Consider the following 16,963-nt stretch of genomic DNA (forward strand, 5'->3'; position numbering starts at 1 on the left):
GGTTTTTGAATGTTCTCAAAATTGACCACCAGCTGGTTATCCCCCTCCTCCTTTGCCAAGCAGCTACCAAAAGCGAATAACCCAGTTGCTGAATAGCAATGAAAGCATATAGAATGTGAAGCTTGCTTTCCCATTCTTCCTAGCCCAAGGGAACTCTGCTGGTAGCAGCTTTTTGGAATGGGGTTGTTCATTTCTGGAATGGACATTAATTTCCACTTGACTGAAATTGCTCACCCGTGGTCCTGGAGGCCCTGGTGGTCCAGCTGCTCCTTCAAGTCCTCGAACACCCTGGAAGCATATTTATTAATAGAAGAGAGTATTTGTAGCCCAGGGGAGCTTCTTTGGGCTCTCTAAGTTTAGTTGTTTCTTTGCAGACATTTCATTAGCAAATTAGGTATCATGATCAGCGCTAAAAGGGTTTGCTCTCTGTCACTGTTGGTGGGAGTGTTCTTGATGGCTACTTGATTAGGGTATTGTTTATTGTTTGATTGTTTGTCTGAGTTGATACTTCTGTCAACTCATAAAATATTTCTATGCTTGTTTTAGTAGTTGCCATAAAAAGGGGGGCCGGGCAGGAAGGAAACCTGGAAGAGTAGTGCAGCAGTTTGGAAGCGAAAGCACATTCCAACTCTTATCTTTAAAAGATTGTAACTAAAATACCAGAGATTTTGCCTGGAATATATTTAATTGGAGAACATGAATAGTGTGACACCCAGCCTGTGAACGTGCTCAATTGAAGAATCTGGTTTATGAGACACCCAGGGGGTGGGGGGAAACAGGGTCACAGGTGACTGTAAATGATGTATGTCAAAGTTGGCTTGATACAGGGCAGTGCCAGTATATTGCCTCTAATGAATCCTTTGAAGTTTTTTTTTATGTTTGGCTCAAGAATCATGGTTTAATTAAGAGTGATTGCTGGAATCCTGACAACTTCCTTGACTGGAGTATTGTTTACTGATTGATTGTTGGGCTAGTATTAAACAAGCAAGTACTGGAGCTCAAAGCTCCAGACGTATCACAAGAAGGCAAAATCATGAAACTGCTTCTCACGTACTTTGGCCATGGTATGAGGGGGAATTCACTGGAGAAAGCAATTTTGTTTGGAAGAATTAGCGGGAAAGGGAAACCAGGACATCAAAGGACACCATGGCTGGACACCATCAAAGCTGACACCAGCCAGAGCGTATAACAACTCAGAGAAGTAATTCAAGATCAGAAGATGTGGAGAGACTACCTGACCCATAGAATCGCCAAAAGTTGGACGTGACTGAGTGGATAACCTCATCAACAAGATTTATCAGGTAGACCAGACAGGAAACATAACCATATAAGAATAATTTTATTTTATTGTAAAGCTACATTACTAGAATCTTGTAAGTCTGAAAATACAGATCTCTTGCTGTCTGACTTACAGCCTGAAAAACTAGGGAAGGTACCTACTGAAATTCTTTCTCCTCCCATTATACAACGGAGGGCTATGCCCTCTCTTATTTAACCATAGGCAGTATCCCTTAGCCCAAGGGTCTTCAAACTTGGCAAGTTTAAGACTTGTGGACTTCAACTCCCAGAATTCCTGAGCTAACATGACTGGAGGAAGAATTCTGGGAGTTGGAAATCCCCAAGTCTTAAAGCTGTCAAGTTTAAAGACCCCTGTCCTACCCTGTCTCCCAAGATCTTTCCCACATGGCTTTACAGGTGGCAGGGAATTCTGGGAGCTGTAGTTCCATTGTAGCATCACAAGCAGGGTATCAGTTTGTGGCAGCTTGAATTAACAGGAAGAGCTAATTTAATATTAGATGCTTTCTGGATATGACAGAAAGGTTTGCAGGTTCAAAGTGGTTTTTTCTCCTGCCTCACCCCATGAGATTGAGTCATGAGATTGCATGACTAGAGGGACTTTAATCTAGCTAATCTCAGCAGGTAATATAACGTGGTTGACCATACACATGTGGTAGAATTAGGGCTAAAGAATCTGTGTAATGGAAAGAAGGACTCGGGGTGTCATGATAACAGAGTTCCAATATCTAAGGGGCTGCCAAAAAAAGGGGGAGTCAACTTATTCTCCAAAGCACCTGGAGGCAGGATAAGGAGCAATGGATGAAAAATAATAAAGGAGAGAAGCAACCTAGGACTAAAGAAAAAATTCTGGACAGTTAGAACAATTAATCAATGGAATGGTTGGCCTCCAGAAGTTGTGAATGCTCCAACATTTGAAGTTTTTAAGAAGATATTGGACAATCATTTGTCTGAAATGGTATAGGGGCCTCCTTGAGTAGGAGGGTGGACTAGAAGACCTTCAAGGACTTTCCAACTCTGTTATTCTGCTATTCTGTTGACATGGGTGGGGGATCACCAGACTGTTGACCAAGGGTGTCAAACTCGCATCATCACGGGACTTTTTCCCCCTTTGCTAAACTGGGTGTGGCCGTGATGCATCTGGACCACGGGCCGGGAGTTTGACAGTCCTGCTGTAGACAAAGGAACTGAAAAACTATCCCAGCAAAAGACATCAACAAACCATGTTTAGAATGATATTGTTCTGACCAAGGCTTCCTGAGACAGTAACAATCACACGCTTAGTCCCCAAAACGTTCTTTTTATTTCAACGGCTGTGAATTATATTCATTCACAGGCCATAATGAGTCCCAAACAATTTGTGAATAGTCCAACAGTCTGCTACAGTCTGCTACAGTCTTTTCAGGATAAGGCTAATAAGCACCCACCTTTACCTCCCTTGAAATGCTGCCAACGACTAAATTGCCAATTAACTATACAAGGTCAAACAAAGCTTCAGAGTTTAAAGTTAAACCAATCAAAACAAGCAAAGTTGCTACCTGCAAAGGCTCATGTCCCTTTGCTCTTCCTTTATCTCTTATGGGACGGGCCAATCATCTCCAAGCCTTACTCCCGAGTCACCCCTTTTGTCTTAACTGTTTTTGTCTTCTGGCAGCTCTGCGCAAGCGCGGACTGGGAATAGGCTCCCTCTGTTCCTCTGCCTTGCTGATAGCAGATTCTGGAGGCTCCAGAGTCAGCACATAACTCTCAGATGGCCCTGGCCCCATTTCTGTGTCGGACGCAGATCCCTCGTCCGAGCCCTCCCCAGACTTCAGGACTGGACCATGTTCCTCCCCACTGTCCGACTCTGTTTCCAGCTCTGCAGGCCACCAGCAGACCACAACAGATATCACCAAAACTACATGGACATAACTGTGAAGGTCTGGAGGTTGAGCAAACTTAAGGAAATAAGTTTTACCTTTGATCCTTGAGGGCCATCTTTACCTGCTGCTCCCTGGAGACCCATCACACCCTGTAGACAAGCAGAGGTCTGATTTAGAAGGTACATTCCATGCCAAAGCAATGATGAATTCTTGGCTACAGGTTGTCTTTGACTTATGACCAAACTTGAGTCTAAAATTTCTATTGCTAAGCAAAGGCAATTGTTAAGTGAGATTTGCCCCCACTGTATATACTTTCTTGCCCCCGTTAAGTGAATCACAATGCAGTTGTTAAGTTAGTCACACGGTTGTTAAGTGAATCTGGCTTCCCCATTGACTTTGCTTGTCAGAAGGTGATCACAGGACAGGCAATGCAACCGTCATAAATACGAGTCAGTTGCCAAGGATCCAAATCTTGACAATGTGATTATGGGGATGCCACAATGGTCATAAGCATGAAAACTGGTCAAAAGTCACTTTTTTCAGTGCTGTTGTAACATTAGTCACTAAAAAAAATGGCTATAAGTCAAGGACTATCTGTTTTTGGACCCACATCTTATGCTTTTATTTATCAAAGCAAATAACTGATATTTGCTTTAATAAATAAAATATTTTGTTTTCCTTAATTCAAAAGGAATAAATCCAATGTACCACACCACACACACACATACACACCCAACAGAGACACAAACAGACACAAAGACATATGATATATTTTAGAGATTCTTCTAACTCATACCCATCTATGCATCTAAACAAGTTTGGTTGCAGAATAGAACCTGGGGTGACCTGGGGTGCTCACATTGCAGCCCTGGTCAAAAGGGCCCAACAGAGATTATACTACCCGAGACTTCTCAGGAGCCAACAACTGAATGAAAAACTGCTGTTGATCTTCTACCGCTGCACCATACAGAGTTTCTTAACTTACTGTACCTCTGTATGGTTTGTCAATTGCACGGGGGCAGATAGGACAGCGCTCCAGAGGGTGAACGTCATTGCCCAAAGGATCATTGGTTGCCCTCTCCCCTCTTTGGAAGAGCTTTATAGCTCCCACTGCCTTAAGAAAGTTCAAAACATTCTTAAAGATCTATCTCATCCTGGGCACCCTTTTTTTTTTTTTTTTGAACTATTACCATCTGGCAGACGGTACAGAATAATAAAAACAAGGACAAATAGGCTGAAAAAACAGCTTCTATCCCAGGGCAGTAGCTCTGTTGAATTCTACTGTATAGTACACTGAAGATGGTATTTAATTTCGTTGTACAATGTGCAATGACAATAAAGTAAAGCATACTAAACTAAACTAGAAGAGAGCCTTCTTAAAAATGTCAGATTGAATAAGAATGTTTTTTTTTAGCCTGCAGCCAAGTCTCCTTGAATCTGTGGGTGGCTATGAGATAGAATGACCAAATTAAATGCTGGAAGGGACACTTGGGCACCTATTCTGGATAGATGTCTTAATTAAAACATCACAGGCAGATGGCTGATGGCTTCACTATTAGCGTCTACTCTAAAGCATCCAGTGAAGGACAGCTTATCTCCTCTCTGAGTCATTGGTTCCACCGTCAAATTGTTTTGTTGGGAAGTAGCTCAGAATTTGCCTCCCAGATCAAGGGACAACCAAAGAATGCAAACTCTCTCATTGTTTTGTTTTAATTGTTTTAAAGGATGGACGCGATCACTGAACCGGTTGTTATACTGGTGGAATCCAACCCCTGATTGTAACCATCATAAATATGAGTCATGTCCAGAGTTTTGCAGGCGTTAATTCGGTGCCAGAAAAGCAAACACAGATCGCTGATGCTTCATTTAACGCCTTTGTAAACATAATAGGTAAATTTTACAAACCAGTTGTAGATTTCTCCAACATGGAGCAAACTCAAACAGAAGCAGTATTTCAGTAGCTCAGAAGCAGACATCAGTTTCACTTTAGTTCAGCAAGCAAGCAGAGGAGGGAAGCACTTTCATTTCAATAGACATACTCAGAGCTTAAGATAGCTTCAGAACTGCAGAACTTAATATAGAACCACTCCTGGGCTACTTCTAGTTTCAGTTTCCAGCCTAGGCTATATCTAGTTTCAGTTTCCAAACTGTCCTCTTTGGCTGACTTAGTTGCTATGCCTATTCATTGGCTGACCTTGTTACCAAGCTCTATTCCAGTTCATGAATATACTCTGACAAGTCAGTTGCCAAGTGTCTGATTTTGATCACATGACCTGGGGAAGCTGCAAAGTCGTAAGTGTGAAAAATGGTCATAAATCAGATTTTTTTCAAGGGATTTTTTTTTGTTTTGTAATTTCGAGCAGGCACTAAACAAAACATTGGGAGTCAAGGACTACCTGTATCAACATATAGGTTCATATAGATACGTAAATTTTAGAAATGTGAAACAGAAAAATTCAACGCTCCAATGCAAAATAAAAAAAAACCCCTCTGTTTCTCCTAGAAACAGAACTGATGCAGTTTAATTTTAAGAACTGCCATCTCTTCTAAAAACAACCCAACGTTGTTTGCTTGTTTTCCCCTTTCTCCAAATAAAGGCACTATAATATACGTTTAATCTTTTTTAAAAAAAAAAATTCAGGAGAACATCTCAGAAGTGGGAACAAGGAAAATAGAGTTGTCGAATTCACTTCCCTTGGGACGACATCATGCCAGCTTCCTTTTAAAGCTTCATCCATCTGCAAAAAAATCTCCATAATCCTATTGCTGTGACTAGACTTCCAAAGAAATGTCCGGTTATATATTACACAGCAAAACAAGCTAAGCATCAACTCATAAAACATTTTGTATACACGTTTTATAGTTAACAACAGAAAGAAGCGGGGGCGGAGTTTCAAAGAGCAGGCAACAGTGTGGAATTGAAAGTACATTTCATTCATATTTTCTTCAAGCACTGATTAGATGGTTGAAGCTTCTGCCACGAAAAAATCTAATTGGAGAGCATGATTGATGATTCTTGACAATGGACGTTTTTTGTTGGATGATACACCCAGAGGGATGGGCGGGAGGAAGCAGGATCAAGGGTGACAGTGAATTACGTATCTCAGAGTTGGCTACGCCCAGGTTAGTGAAGGACGTAGAATGTTAACTTCAAATAAATCCTCTTTAGTTTTGGGAGTGTGGCTCGAGGCTCATGTTTTAATTGGAGTAACTGCCGGAATCCTGACACTAAGATGCATAGACTATGGTTTTGACAAAAAAAAAAAAAACCCGTTTAAAAACAAATAAATCATCAAAAATGATCCAAATAGAAATATGCAACGCAGGTAGTTCTTGACTTACAACAGTTCATTTAGTGAGCATTTGAAGTTACAACGGCATTGAAAAAAGTGACTTGTGACCGTTTTTCACACTCAGGACCATTGCAGCATCCATGTGGTCATGGGATCAAAATTCAGACTCTTGGCAATTGACTCGTATTTATGACCATTGCAGTGTCCTGGGGTTATGTGATCACCTTTTGCAAACTTTTTGGCAAGCAAAGTTGATGGAGAAGTCAGATTCACTTAACAACTGTGTTACTAACTGAGTAGCTGCAGTAATTCTTTTGACAATTGTTGCAAGAAAAACTGTAAAATGGTGCCTAACAACCGTCTTGCTTAGCAGCTGAAATTTTGGGCTCACTTGTGGTCGTAAGTCATCTTTAGTCACAGATGTCATGTATGAACATATTTAAGTAGCAATTAGCAGGAAAGAAGGATGCAGAGAAAAGGAAGGGGGTTTTCTAGAATGCTTGTTAAAGCCTTTATTTGTCCGTTTTGCTTTTTTTTTTTAAAAAAAAATGTTTTTATAACTATGATATTTTCATTTCAACCTTTCCACTTGAGTGAAGTTTATTTTATGTATGTATATCTATTCTATCTCTGGTTTTTTTATTAGGGGTTGTATTCAATTTTTTTTAAAAAAAATAGGGGAAAAAGAAACCTCTAATAATTAATGTTTGCCAAGTCCTGTTGGCGTTGACAGAATAAATGATTTCAACAGAAGAGAAAATACGTAGCTCAGGGTTGAACTGTGGAAACCTTGGTGCTCTCTGAGCTTGGTTGTTTGCTTGCAGACATTTTGTTAGCCAACTAGGACAATATTAACATCTGCAGGCAAGCAAAGCAAGTTCAGAAAATATCAAGGGCTCCATATATATTATTTATGAAAAGCAACCATAAGAAATTCCCAGATAAGATGAAAAGACATTTCAGATGTCCTAGAGGTGCTTTTTTTCAAAAGGCAACTGGACTTTCTTTGTTTTTCCTTGAAGATGTTTCATTTCTCATCCAAGAAGCTTCTTCAGTTCTGACTGAATGGTGGAAGATGGAAGGATTTATATTCCTTGCAGTCATCTGGTCATTAGTACTCTCTCTGAGAGTCATTGAGGCCACTTGGAAGTTTATCTGTGCCCTCAAGGTCACCTGAATAGTGCAAATGGATATGGACTTGGGACTCTGAAAGGACTGTGTTGTAGACAGGAGTTAGCGGGTGTCGTATCCCTCCCTCTCTGTGGAGGGAGGGCTGTTCAATTTTGACATAGATGGCTTCTTTGACCCCTCTTTCAAACCAGCGGCCCTCTCTGTCCAGAATGTGAACTTAATGACTCTCAGAGAGAGTGCTAATGACCAGATAACTGCAATGAATATAAATCCTTCCATCCTCCACCATTCAGTCAGAACTGAAGAAGCTTTTTGAATGAGAAGTGAAACATCTCCAAGGAAAAACAAAGAAAGTCCAGTTGCCTTTTGAAAAAGCAGCTTTGGGACAACCGTGACCTGAATGACTGAGAATCTTCAGAGACAATAAGACATTTCAGAGCTGTTAGAAAGCAACTGAAGATCCAGTTTTCTCTTTTTTTATATATAATAAATTTTATTAAGTTTTCAAATTTTAAAAAACGTAAAATAAAACTTTATACATAGTTATCAACATCAAGACATCTTTTGTATCTCCTTACATTTTTCAGTATATGTATTTACTTATTCCTTTACCATTACATCTTACTCTTGCTATAAATCAATACCTTTTATCCTTACATCTCAGTCTTCTCCATGTTATATTTACATATTTACATATTCCCTCATTCTTTTCCTAATTGCCACTATATTTTCTTTTTATTTCTAAACCACTCATACCAAGCATCCCAGGCCCTATAGTAAATTGAATCTTCTCTGCCTTTTATTTTCATTGTTAGCCTGTCCATCTCTATACAATCTATTATTTTTTTTAATAACCATGCCATCATTTTTCTCAATAGACAAAATTTGATTAGCTTTTCTCAAACCTGATGCTTTTTAGATATGTTGAACCACCATCAAATGGGAATTTTTGGGATCTGTCTGCAAGTTATGGATGCTCAAGTCCAAATGGTTGGAGAGCACCATGTTAGGAAAGGTACATTAACTAGGAGAACAGGTGAGACAGAATTACCTGTATTCCTGGGCTTCCGCTGTCCCCTTTATCGCCCTTAAGACCCGGCGGTCCCTTGAATAAAAATCAAACAATAAATTTACGACACATATAGCCCCTTGCAATACCTCAGCCAGTACATTTTCATTCACTTAATTATCACATTTAATTTCCTGCCTTTTTTTCCTCCAGCAATATCAGACAGTGTACATAGTTATCATCCTCTGGTTTCTGTCACCAATATCAGCTGGGTGATATATCAGTTCGACAATGAGAGCCAGTATGGTCTAGTCTAGTGGCTAGAAACTTGGAAATCATGAGTTCCAGTCCTGCCTTTAAGCATGAAAGCCAGCTGGGTGACTTTGACCCAATCACCAGAAAGCAAAGAGTTCTAGTCCCACCTTAGACATGAAAGCAGGCTGGGTGACTTTGGGCCAACTCCTCTCTCTCAATCTAACTCACCCGATAGGGGGTTGTTGTTATGTGGAAAATAGGAGGAGGGATTAGTCTGTTGGTTATGTTCTCTACCTTGTGTTATTTGTAAAAATAATAAAGACGGAATATACATCAATAAAATGTAATTTAAAAAATAAACATCTTAAGCTGTAGCAATTTGCAGTAGAATTTCTGTGGCAACCATGGCAAAAAAAAAAATTGTCATAAAACGGGTCATCAGATGAACTGTTGTAAGTCAAGATTTACCTGTACTGGAGTTCATAACATTAGATATGTCACTAGAAGGCAAAATCATGAAACCGTGTCTCGCTTATTTGGGTCATGTCATGTGGGGGAATTCACTGGAGAAAGGAATTATGCTTAGAAGAGTTCATTGTAAAAGGAAACTAGACTGCCAACGAACATGATGGCTGGACACCATCAAAGCCTGCCACCAGCCAGAGCATAGAAAAACTCAAGGAAATAGTGTAAGATAGGACAATGGAAAGACCTGGCCCATAAAATCACCAAGAGTTGGGTACAACTGAATGGATAACATCATCATCATCATCCTAATACTTAAACCAAGTTAGGAAATGGCCAGTTACTGCACATGCACAACATCCCATGGTTTAGCTTTAACCACGTTTATTTTTCCAGTGGTTTAATTATTTCTTTATATTTCGTATTTCTTAACTACCCATCTCCCTCACAGAGGAGCTCTGGGCGTTGTACAATAGAATCAATAACTGGAACATTCAAACCAGAATGAATTTAAAAGTAAAAAGTTTAAAACTTTTAAAAAATAACATTATAAAGCGTGCAGGACAAAACCACAAAATCTGGACAGCCTGCTGCTCGATATGCTGAAATCCAGAAAATTCAGCCATCGGAGTTAAGTGTGTTTTGGAAACAGAAGCAGAAAATATGACCTAAAGGCAACTCCACAGAAATTTGAAATCTGAATGCAGTTTTCTTTGGCTGAAGCCAATCTATTTCCACACTAGAAATTTATAGCATCTTTGGAGTTCTCCAAATACCGTTGTGTGCCAAAATAATACTATTGCAAAAAGGATTTATATTACTTCAATAATGGCTGGGTGAGACTATGAAGGTACTATAAGTCACCGATGCAGAGCTGGACCGCTAAATGTGAATCCAGGATAAGGAATAATCTCATTAAATTCTTCCTTGTTAAGATATTTAATTGAATATGGTAGCTGGAACAGTAAAGGGGATAATTGGCCAGAACACAAAGTTGTAACTGATTGGTTGGAGAATGTGGGCTCCTGCATGCAGAATGGGACAACCTGCCACAGCCAACTTGCTCCAGCCAACTCACTATGACCAACTTGTCATGGCCAATTTGCCATGGCCAACTCACCATGGTTACCTAGCCGCAGGACAACTCACCACAGCCAACTGTCTGTGGGACAACTCACTGCGGGACAATTTAACAGTTCTATTTAATTATTTCAATTAGTTGTCTTGCAGCAAGTTGGACATTGAAAATTGACCATGGCAAGTTGGCTGTGGTGAGTTGGCCATGACAAGTTGGCTGTGGAGAATTGTCACAGACCGCCTGCATGAGGCAATCTACATTATGATTGGTTGCTGGGTATAAAGGGGGCGTTTCCCTTTTTTCCCGCCTTTTTCTTCTGCGTGTCCTCTATGCTGTTCTGTGATTTTCCTGATGATTTACCTCATGATGTAATGATCTGCCTGACTATCTTGTTTACTCTAAATACAAATGTAAATATAGGCTTATTTATATAAAACTACAAGTTCGTGTCAGCATCTCTGACTCCATTTGGCTATGCAATTCTCTGACATTCCTTGAGCCAGAAAGTTCATGACCTATGAAATAAAAGCCAGCAAAATTCAGAACTCAGCAGATCGCAAGGGAACAAAGAAGGAAGCTTAGCTGAGCATGTCCTCTTCTATGAATTACGATTTTATTTATATCCCACCTTTTATTATTTTTATAAGCAACTCAAGGCAGCAAACATATCTAAGACTTCCTCTTCCTCCTATTTTTTCCAAAATAACAACCCTGTGAGGTGGGTTAGGCTGAGAAAAGTGGATTAGCCTAAAGTAACTCAGTCGGATTTCGTATTTAAGGTGGAAATTTGAACTCACACTCTCCTAATGATGGGCTAAAGTCATCCAGCTGGTTTTCATACTTAAAACAGAACTAGAACTCCCAGTCTCCTAGTGATTGGCCGAAAGACACCCAGCCCATTTTAATGCTTAATGCTTGACGAGAACTCACGTTCTCCTGGTGATTGACACAAAGACAACCAGCCCGCCTTGAAGCCTAAGGCAGGACTAGAACTCACAGTCTCCTGGTCATTGGCCCAAGGTGACCCATCTGGTTTTCATTTCTAAGGTAGGACTAGAACTCACGGTCTCCTGGTTTCTAGCCTTGTGCCTCAACCATTAGACCAAACTGGCTATATAAAGACCTTTTCTCCAAATCTTTCCCAGATTTGCTGAGATTTAAAATATCCTTTTTTTTTTTGTCAAAAGCCAGGTGTGGGATTCTACTAGTTTGGGCAAACTGGTAGTTCCGGAAATTATTTGGCCCCACACACCTGTCCCTGCTCTTTCCTGTACTTTATTTCCTTGTTTTGGAGCACAGCTGATTTGCGCAGCAGAGCAGTTTTGCTGTGCCTCAGCTGTTTTACTCACCTGGACTGCAGTAGAAGGTAAGTATTATAGCTGAAAATGGGCTTTTTAAAATGGCGTGCACATGCGCGAAGTGCGTGTTTGGCGTGCACAAAGCGCATGATCATCAAACTGGTTGTTACATCGGTTGAATCACGCCCCTGTCAAAAGCTATAGCTATGCTCGTGTCTGAACTACAATGTTTTAACCTGACCTCAAAGAAAACGAAAATAACTTACAATGGGACCTTGCACGGTTAATCCTTGTGAACCAGTGGTCCCTTGTTGTCCTCCTAGCCCTTTTGGTCCAGCTTGGCCTGGAGGACCTGGTTCCCCCTAAAGAATCAGAGAAAACAAAAATATATATAGAAAAGAACATTATCTTGCAGGCCAGAGGTGGTATTCAGCAGATTCTGACCAGATCTGGAGAACTGGTAGCGGAAATTTTGAGTAGTTTGGAGAACTGGCAAATGCCGCCTCTGACTGGCCCCGCCCCCATCTCTTCTCTACCTCCCATTGAGTCCCAGCTGATTGGCTGGGTCCTCTTTTATTTAGGAGAATGGAGCTGGAAAGCAGGTTAGTGGGGTGGGGAGGGAATGGGGATTTTGCAGTATATCCTTCCCCTGGAGTGGGGTGAAAGTAGAGATTTTACAGTATCCTTCCCATGCCATGCCCACCAAGCCACACCCAACGAACCAGAAGTAAAAATATTTGAATACCACCACTGTTGCAGGCATACCAAATGCTACTAGAGTCTTGATTTGCTAACACCAAATTCGGAGAAGCGGAAGACAAAGGAGCAGAAGGATAAAAGCCATTTTTCAACTCGGATCTTACAAATCCAGTGCACGAATCATTAAGGGTTCTCAGTGCTCTCTGAGTTTGGCTGTTTTCTTGCAGTCTTTACACACACACAAACTGTAGGTTAGCATAATCATCCCTATGAGTTTATGGAGACTGTAAAGGATAGAACTTGGCTGAGACAGTCTAACGAAATCACTGTTGAGCTTTGACATAAAGATTTGAAGTAAGGTTTAGTTTCTTGGCAGATACACTCTTCAGTGATTGAGGATCAAGTTGATGTTACTATATAACCTCCATTTAGCAGACCTTAATTTAGTGCAGCTGCTCAGCGATAACTGGTAATATTTTTTGTTTGACTCTGATTTCCATTTAATGGACTGATGTCCATTAAATTGAATGTTTCCGCATACTATTGTGAATAACTCAATTGCATTACATACACAATCATTGGAATGTCAGAAATTGATGCAAACAATACAAGTCAATGCAAAGGACATAACATTTAATGCGTGTGGTACATTTAATTGACACCTGCCCTCACAATTAAATTGAGGGTTTTTGATGCCACAATCCGTTTAACATTGGGCAAATTAATTCTCTGCTAGGTGACTATTTATAACACTCTGCGCGAATTATGGTTGCTTCCCTTTTCCCTTTTCTATAAAATGATGATTGAATTCTGCGACCAGAAACCCAAATCTATATTTTGCCATTGCTTCCTCTGCTTCCTTCAGTCACTCTTGGGTACGTGCTGAAGTCATGGTGATGGAGTTTTGACTTTTTCTTTTAAAGCTTTCAACATTGCATATCAAAGTTGTTTGCTATTTCCAGCCACTGATTTATTGCACAAACTCTGGTTCATTCGGGAGGTTTTCACACTGATTTGGGAGGCAGAAAGATGGAAATACACCGTGGGCATAACAAAACAGCATAGCAAAAGTTAGTAATAAAGTCATAGAGAAGCCTTGGACTGGATACTTGTCTTACTTTTTAAGAACCATTTCTTCTTGGAAAAGGGCTTGAAGGGACCTTGGTAGCAGAGATGGTATTCAGCCGGTTCTGACCCGTTCTGGACAACGGTAGTGGAAATTTGGAGTAGTTTGGAGAACCGACAAATCCCACCTCTGACTGGCCCTGCCCCCATCTATTCTCTGCCTCCTGAGTCCCAGCTGATCAGCTGGGTCTCCTTTTGTTGCCCTGCACAGGAGAACAGAGCTGGAAAGCAGGTTAGTGGGATGGGGAGGGAATGGGGATTTTGCAGTATCCTTCCCCTGCCATGCCCACCAAACCACGCCCACAGAATCAGTAGTAAAAAAAATTTGAATCCCACCACTGCTTGGTAGTCTTCTACTCCAACTCCCTACTCAAGCAGGAGGCCCTATATCATTCTGGACAAATGGCTGTCCAATCTCTTCTTTTCCATCTGCTACTTCTTGTCCTGTGTCATGGCCCCATCGGATCCCATTTCAGAGGAGGAGGAGGAGGAGGAGTTGGAACTGGGGGCATTCAATAAGGATGGCACATCTCCCCTGGCACGTCTGCAGAGTTCAGGGACTGAGGACAATGTCGTGGTTGCCACAATGCTGCCAGGTTGACCAGCATTGCGGGAGGTGGCCAACCAGACAGGGAGCTGCCTGCCCTTGCAAACCCAGGAGGGGATCAGCTGCAGAGAGGCAGTGGGTTTGAGAGACAGGAAATCCCCTCTGATGAGGAACAGCCGTCCCCCCACTTGATCCAAGGGCAGGGAGAGTGGAGCTAATGGAAGCTCAAAGGAGATCTGTGAGGCTGCTGGTGAGGAGGCTGCTCTGCTCCCGTTCGTAAGGAACACTAGCTTGAGTTGATTTAAGCAAAGGGCAGGGAAGGGTGTCTTTGTCAGGGACAATTGTTTGGCTTCAGCACACATCTTCCCGGCCTTGGAAAAACTGCCCTGTGGATTCTGAATCTTGCTATTGACTCTGGAGCTTACTTTGCGGACTTGCACCTTGTTGATGACTTATGGACTTCCTCCTTGCCTTGTGAATCGGTTCTGGTGACTACTGACAGTTTGCGGTTTTAGGTTGCACTGACTGTGGGTGGCTGCCTTCGGGAAAGTTTGGGGCGGAGCTTTACCAGCCATTGTTGGTCCAGTTGTAGGTCAGGAACAACTGAGCAATAAAGAACTTTAGCGAAGCCTAGATCTGTCTATATGACCTGGATCATAACATCCTGCTCTCCGGGGCTTTGGAGAAGAGGTCAACCCCCTCTTCTCTAGGACAACCCCTCAAATATTGGAAGACTGCTATCATATCACCCAAGCCCTTCAATTTGTTAGATTAGACATACCCAGTTCCTGCAACCATTCATCGTATATTTTAGCCTCCGGTCCACTAATCATCTTTGTTGCTCTTCTCTATAGTTTTTCTAGAGTCTCAACATATATATTTTTTTTGTATGCTGACCAAAACTGGATGTAGTATTCCAAGGGTGGTCCTACCAAAGCAGTATAAAGTGGTACTAACCCTTCATGTGATCTTGAAACTAGCCCTCTGTTGATGCAATCTAGGTTTGCATTGGCTTTTTTTGCAGCTGCAGCACACTGCTGGCTCGTATTTAAGCGGTGATCCACTAGGACGCCAAGATCCCTCTCACAGTTGCTACTGTTGAGACAGGTACCATATATTCTACACCTGTGCATTTGTGGTTTTCTTTTTTTTTTTGCCTGTGTTGTTTATCAGCACTGAATTACATTTTGTTGCGTGAAAGGATTAGGGGGTTCTACCCCCTAAGAGTTCATGGAGGCATCAACCAAAGTCCTTTCGTGTAGTTCAGGGCCGTCCAATCTTGGCCCCTTTAAGACTTGTGAACTTAAACTCCCAGAATTCCCCAGCCAGTATGGAGAATTGCAGCAATCTTGTCCCATTATATAGCCGAGGGCTCCCCTCCCTGTTATCTGACTGGTCTCTAGGCAGCATTGCTTCCCTCCATCTCCCAAGGTCATTGAAACATAGCCTTACAAAAGGCAACCACTTTCTGACTCACACAGCAATAATAAAAAGGACTAAAATAGTGTTCCAGTATAATAGATTAATTGGGAATTGTTCCCTTAAGTATATCCCAGTCTCTTCCTACTGTCTTGTCAAATGGAGTAGAAAAAAATCCACTGCAGAAACTTTCTAAAGAGCTGCATATATTGCCTTGTTTAATGGGGCTTTTAGGGGAAATCTGTGGGTTTTTTTTTCCCCTTTACTTATTTTGTTAAAAGGAGACAATGAAAATAAGGAACCAGGCCGCAGCATGTTAGGAGGCATCCGAATGACTAATTTAGGTCCAAGAAACCAAAAATATAACTTCAGGATTCTAATCCCTCTTTGAGGTCCTCTAAGGCAAGACTTAGAGGTTGAAAAAAAAAAAAAAAGTGGTATGCAGAATTTCAGAACAATCTTCCTAAACTGAAGAATATAATTTTTAGGAAACCCAGTGATTTTTATATCTCCATCAGCTTCAGTTCACGAGTTTTGGATGATAAGAAAGAGAATAAGGACTCGGTCTGAATTTAGCAAAATCAATTGTTCCTTCCCAAACAATATTATTGCAGCCAGCTGGGGAAAGTTATTGTATATTTGAATTATTTCCACTGTGCACAGAAAACAACTACGTGCTGGGAAGAATTGGCTGGCTCTTACACCGAGATATGCTGGCATTGTGTAAACTAAGAATTTATTTTCTAGATTAATACCCATTTTTCCATCAGGAGCTTACCTAAGGATCATAGGCTGGGCTGGGAGATAGCGACTGGTGCAAGTATTTATGGAGATTCTCAGTCATCCAAGTCATGTTTGTCCCAAAGGTGCTTTTTCAAAAGGCAGCTGGACTTTGTTTTTCCTTGAAGACATTTTGCTTCTCAGCCAAGAAGCTTCTTCAGTTCTGATGGTTAGAACTGACAGTTCTTCAATCAGAACTGAAGAAGCTTCTTGGATGAGAAGGAATCTGTCTTCAAGGAAAAACAAAGCTCAGTTGCCTTTTGGAAAAACAACTTTGGGAAAAAGCAACTTTTGGGTGCAAAGTGAGCTTCCATAACTGTGTAGGGACTTCACTGTGTGACTCCAATATCTTTTGTTAGTCATGGTTTGCTAGGTATCTCGTTTAACGAGTCTTGTTCCATCACAGAACTTAAATGTTTAATCAGTTGAGCCTATCAAGCAAACAAATGAGAATATAAAAAGTGCTTTTTCTGATACAGGTTATAAAGATTTATCCTACCCTCTAAAAGCTAAAAATATGCAGATGTGGGAGAAGGAGGGGTAGAACCTAGGGGTGGGGATGAAAAGAGGGATAACAGAATAACAGAGTTGGAAGGAGTCCAATTACAGTCTTCCAGTCCAATGAAACAGAAGTTGCCCTCGGAAGTTGTGGGAGCTTCATCACTTGAAACTTTCAAGAAGAGATTGGACTGCCATTTGTCAGAAA

At 41.1% G+C, this 16,963-nt stretch overlaps 1 protein-coding gene across 1 annotated transcript in view; it reads right to left on the reverse strand.

The window, feature by feature from the left end:
- The window catches only part of COL20A1 (collagen type XX alpha 1 chain), a 173,169-nt gene that overhangs the window by 21,232 nt on the left and 134,974 nt on the right, over nucleotides 1-16,963 (reverse strand). Inside the window, exons 30-33 of the mRNA XM_087928872.1 lie at nucleotides 11,954-12,049; nucleotides 8,634-8,687; nucleotides 3,254-3,307; nucleotides 235-288 (exon numbers count right to left, since the gene is read on the reverse strand). Of these exons, the coding sequence (XP_087784998.1) occupies nucleotides 235-288; nucleotides 3,254-3,307; nucleotides 8,634-8,687; nucleotides 11,954-12,049 (258 nt within the window). The remainder of the gene's footprint in view (nucleotides 1-234; nucleotides 289-3,253; nucleotides 3,308-8,633; nucleotides 8,688-11,953; nucleotides 12,050-16,963) is intronic.

Source organism: Pseudonaja textilis, chromosome 3 (genome assembly GCF_049901715.1).
Source record: "Pseudonaja textilis isolate UNSWEBS1 chromosome 3, rPseTex1.2, whole genome shotgun sequence".
NCBI lineage: Eukaryota > Metazoa > Chordata > Lepidosauria > Squamata > Elapidae > Pseudonaja > Pseudonaja textilis.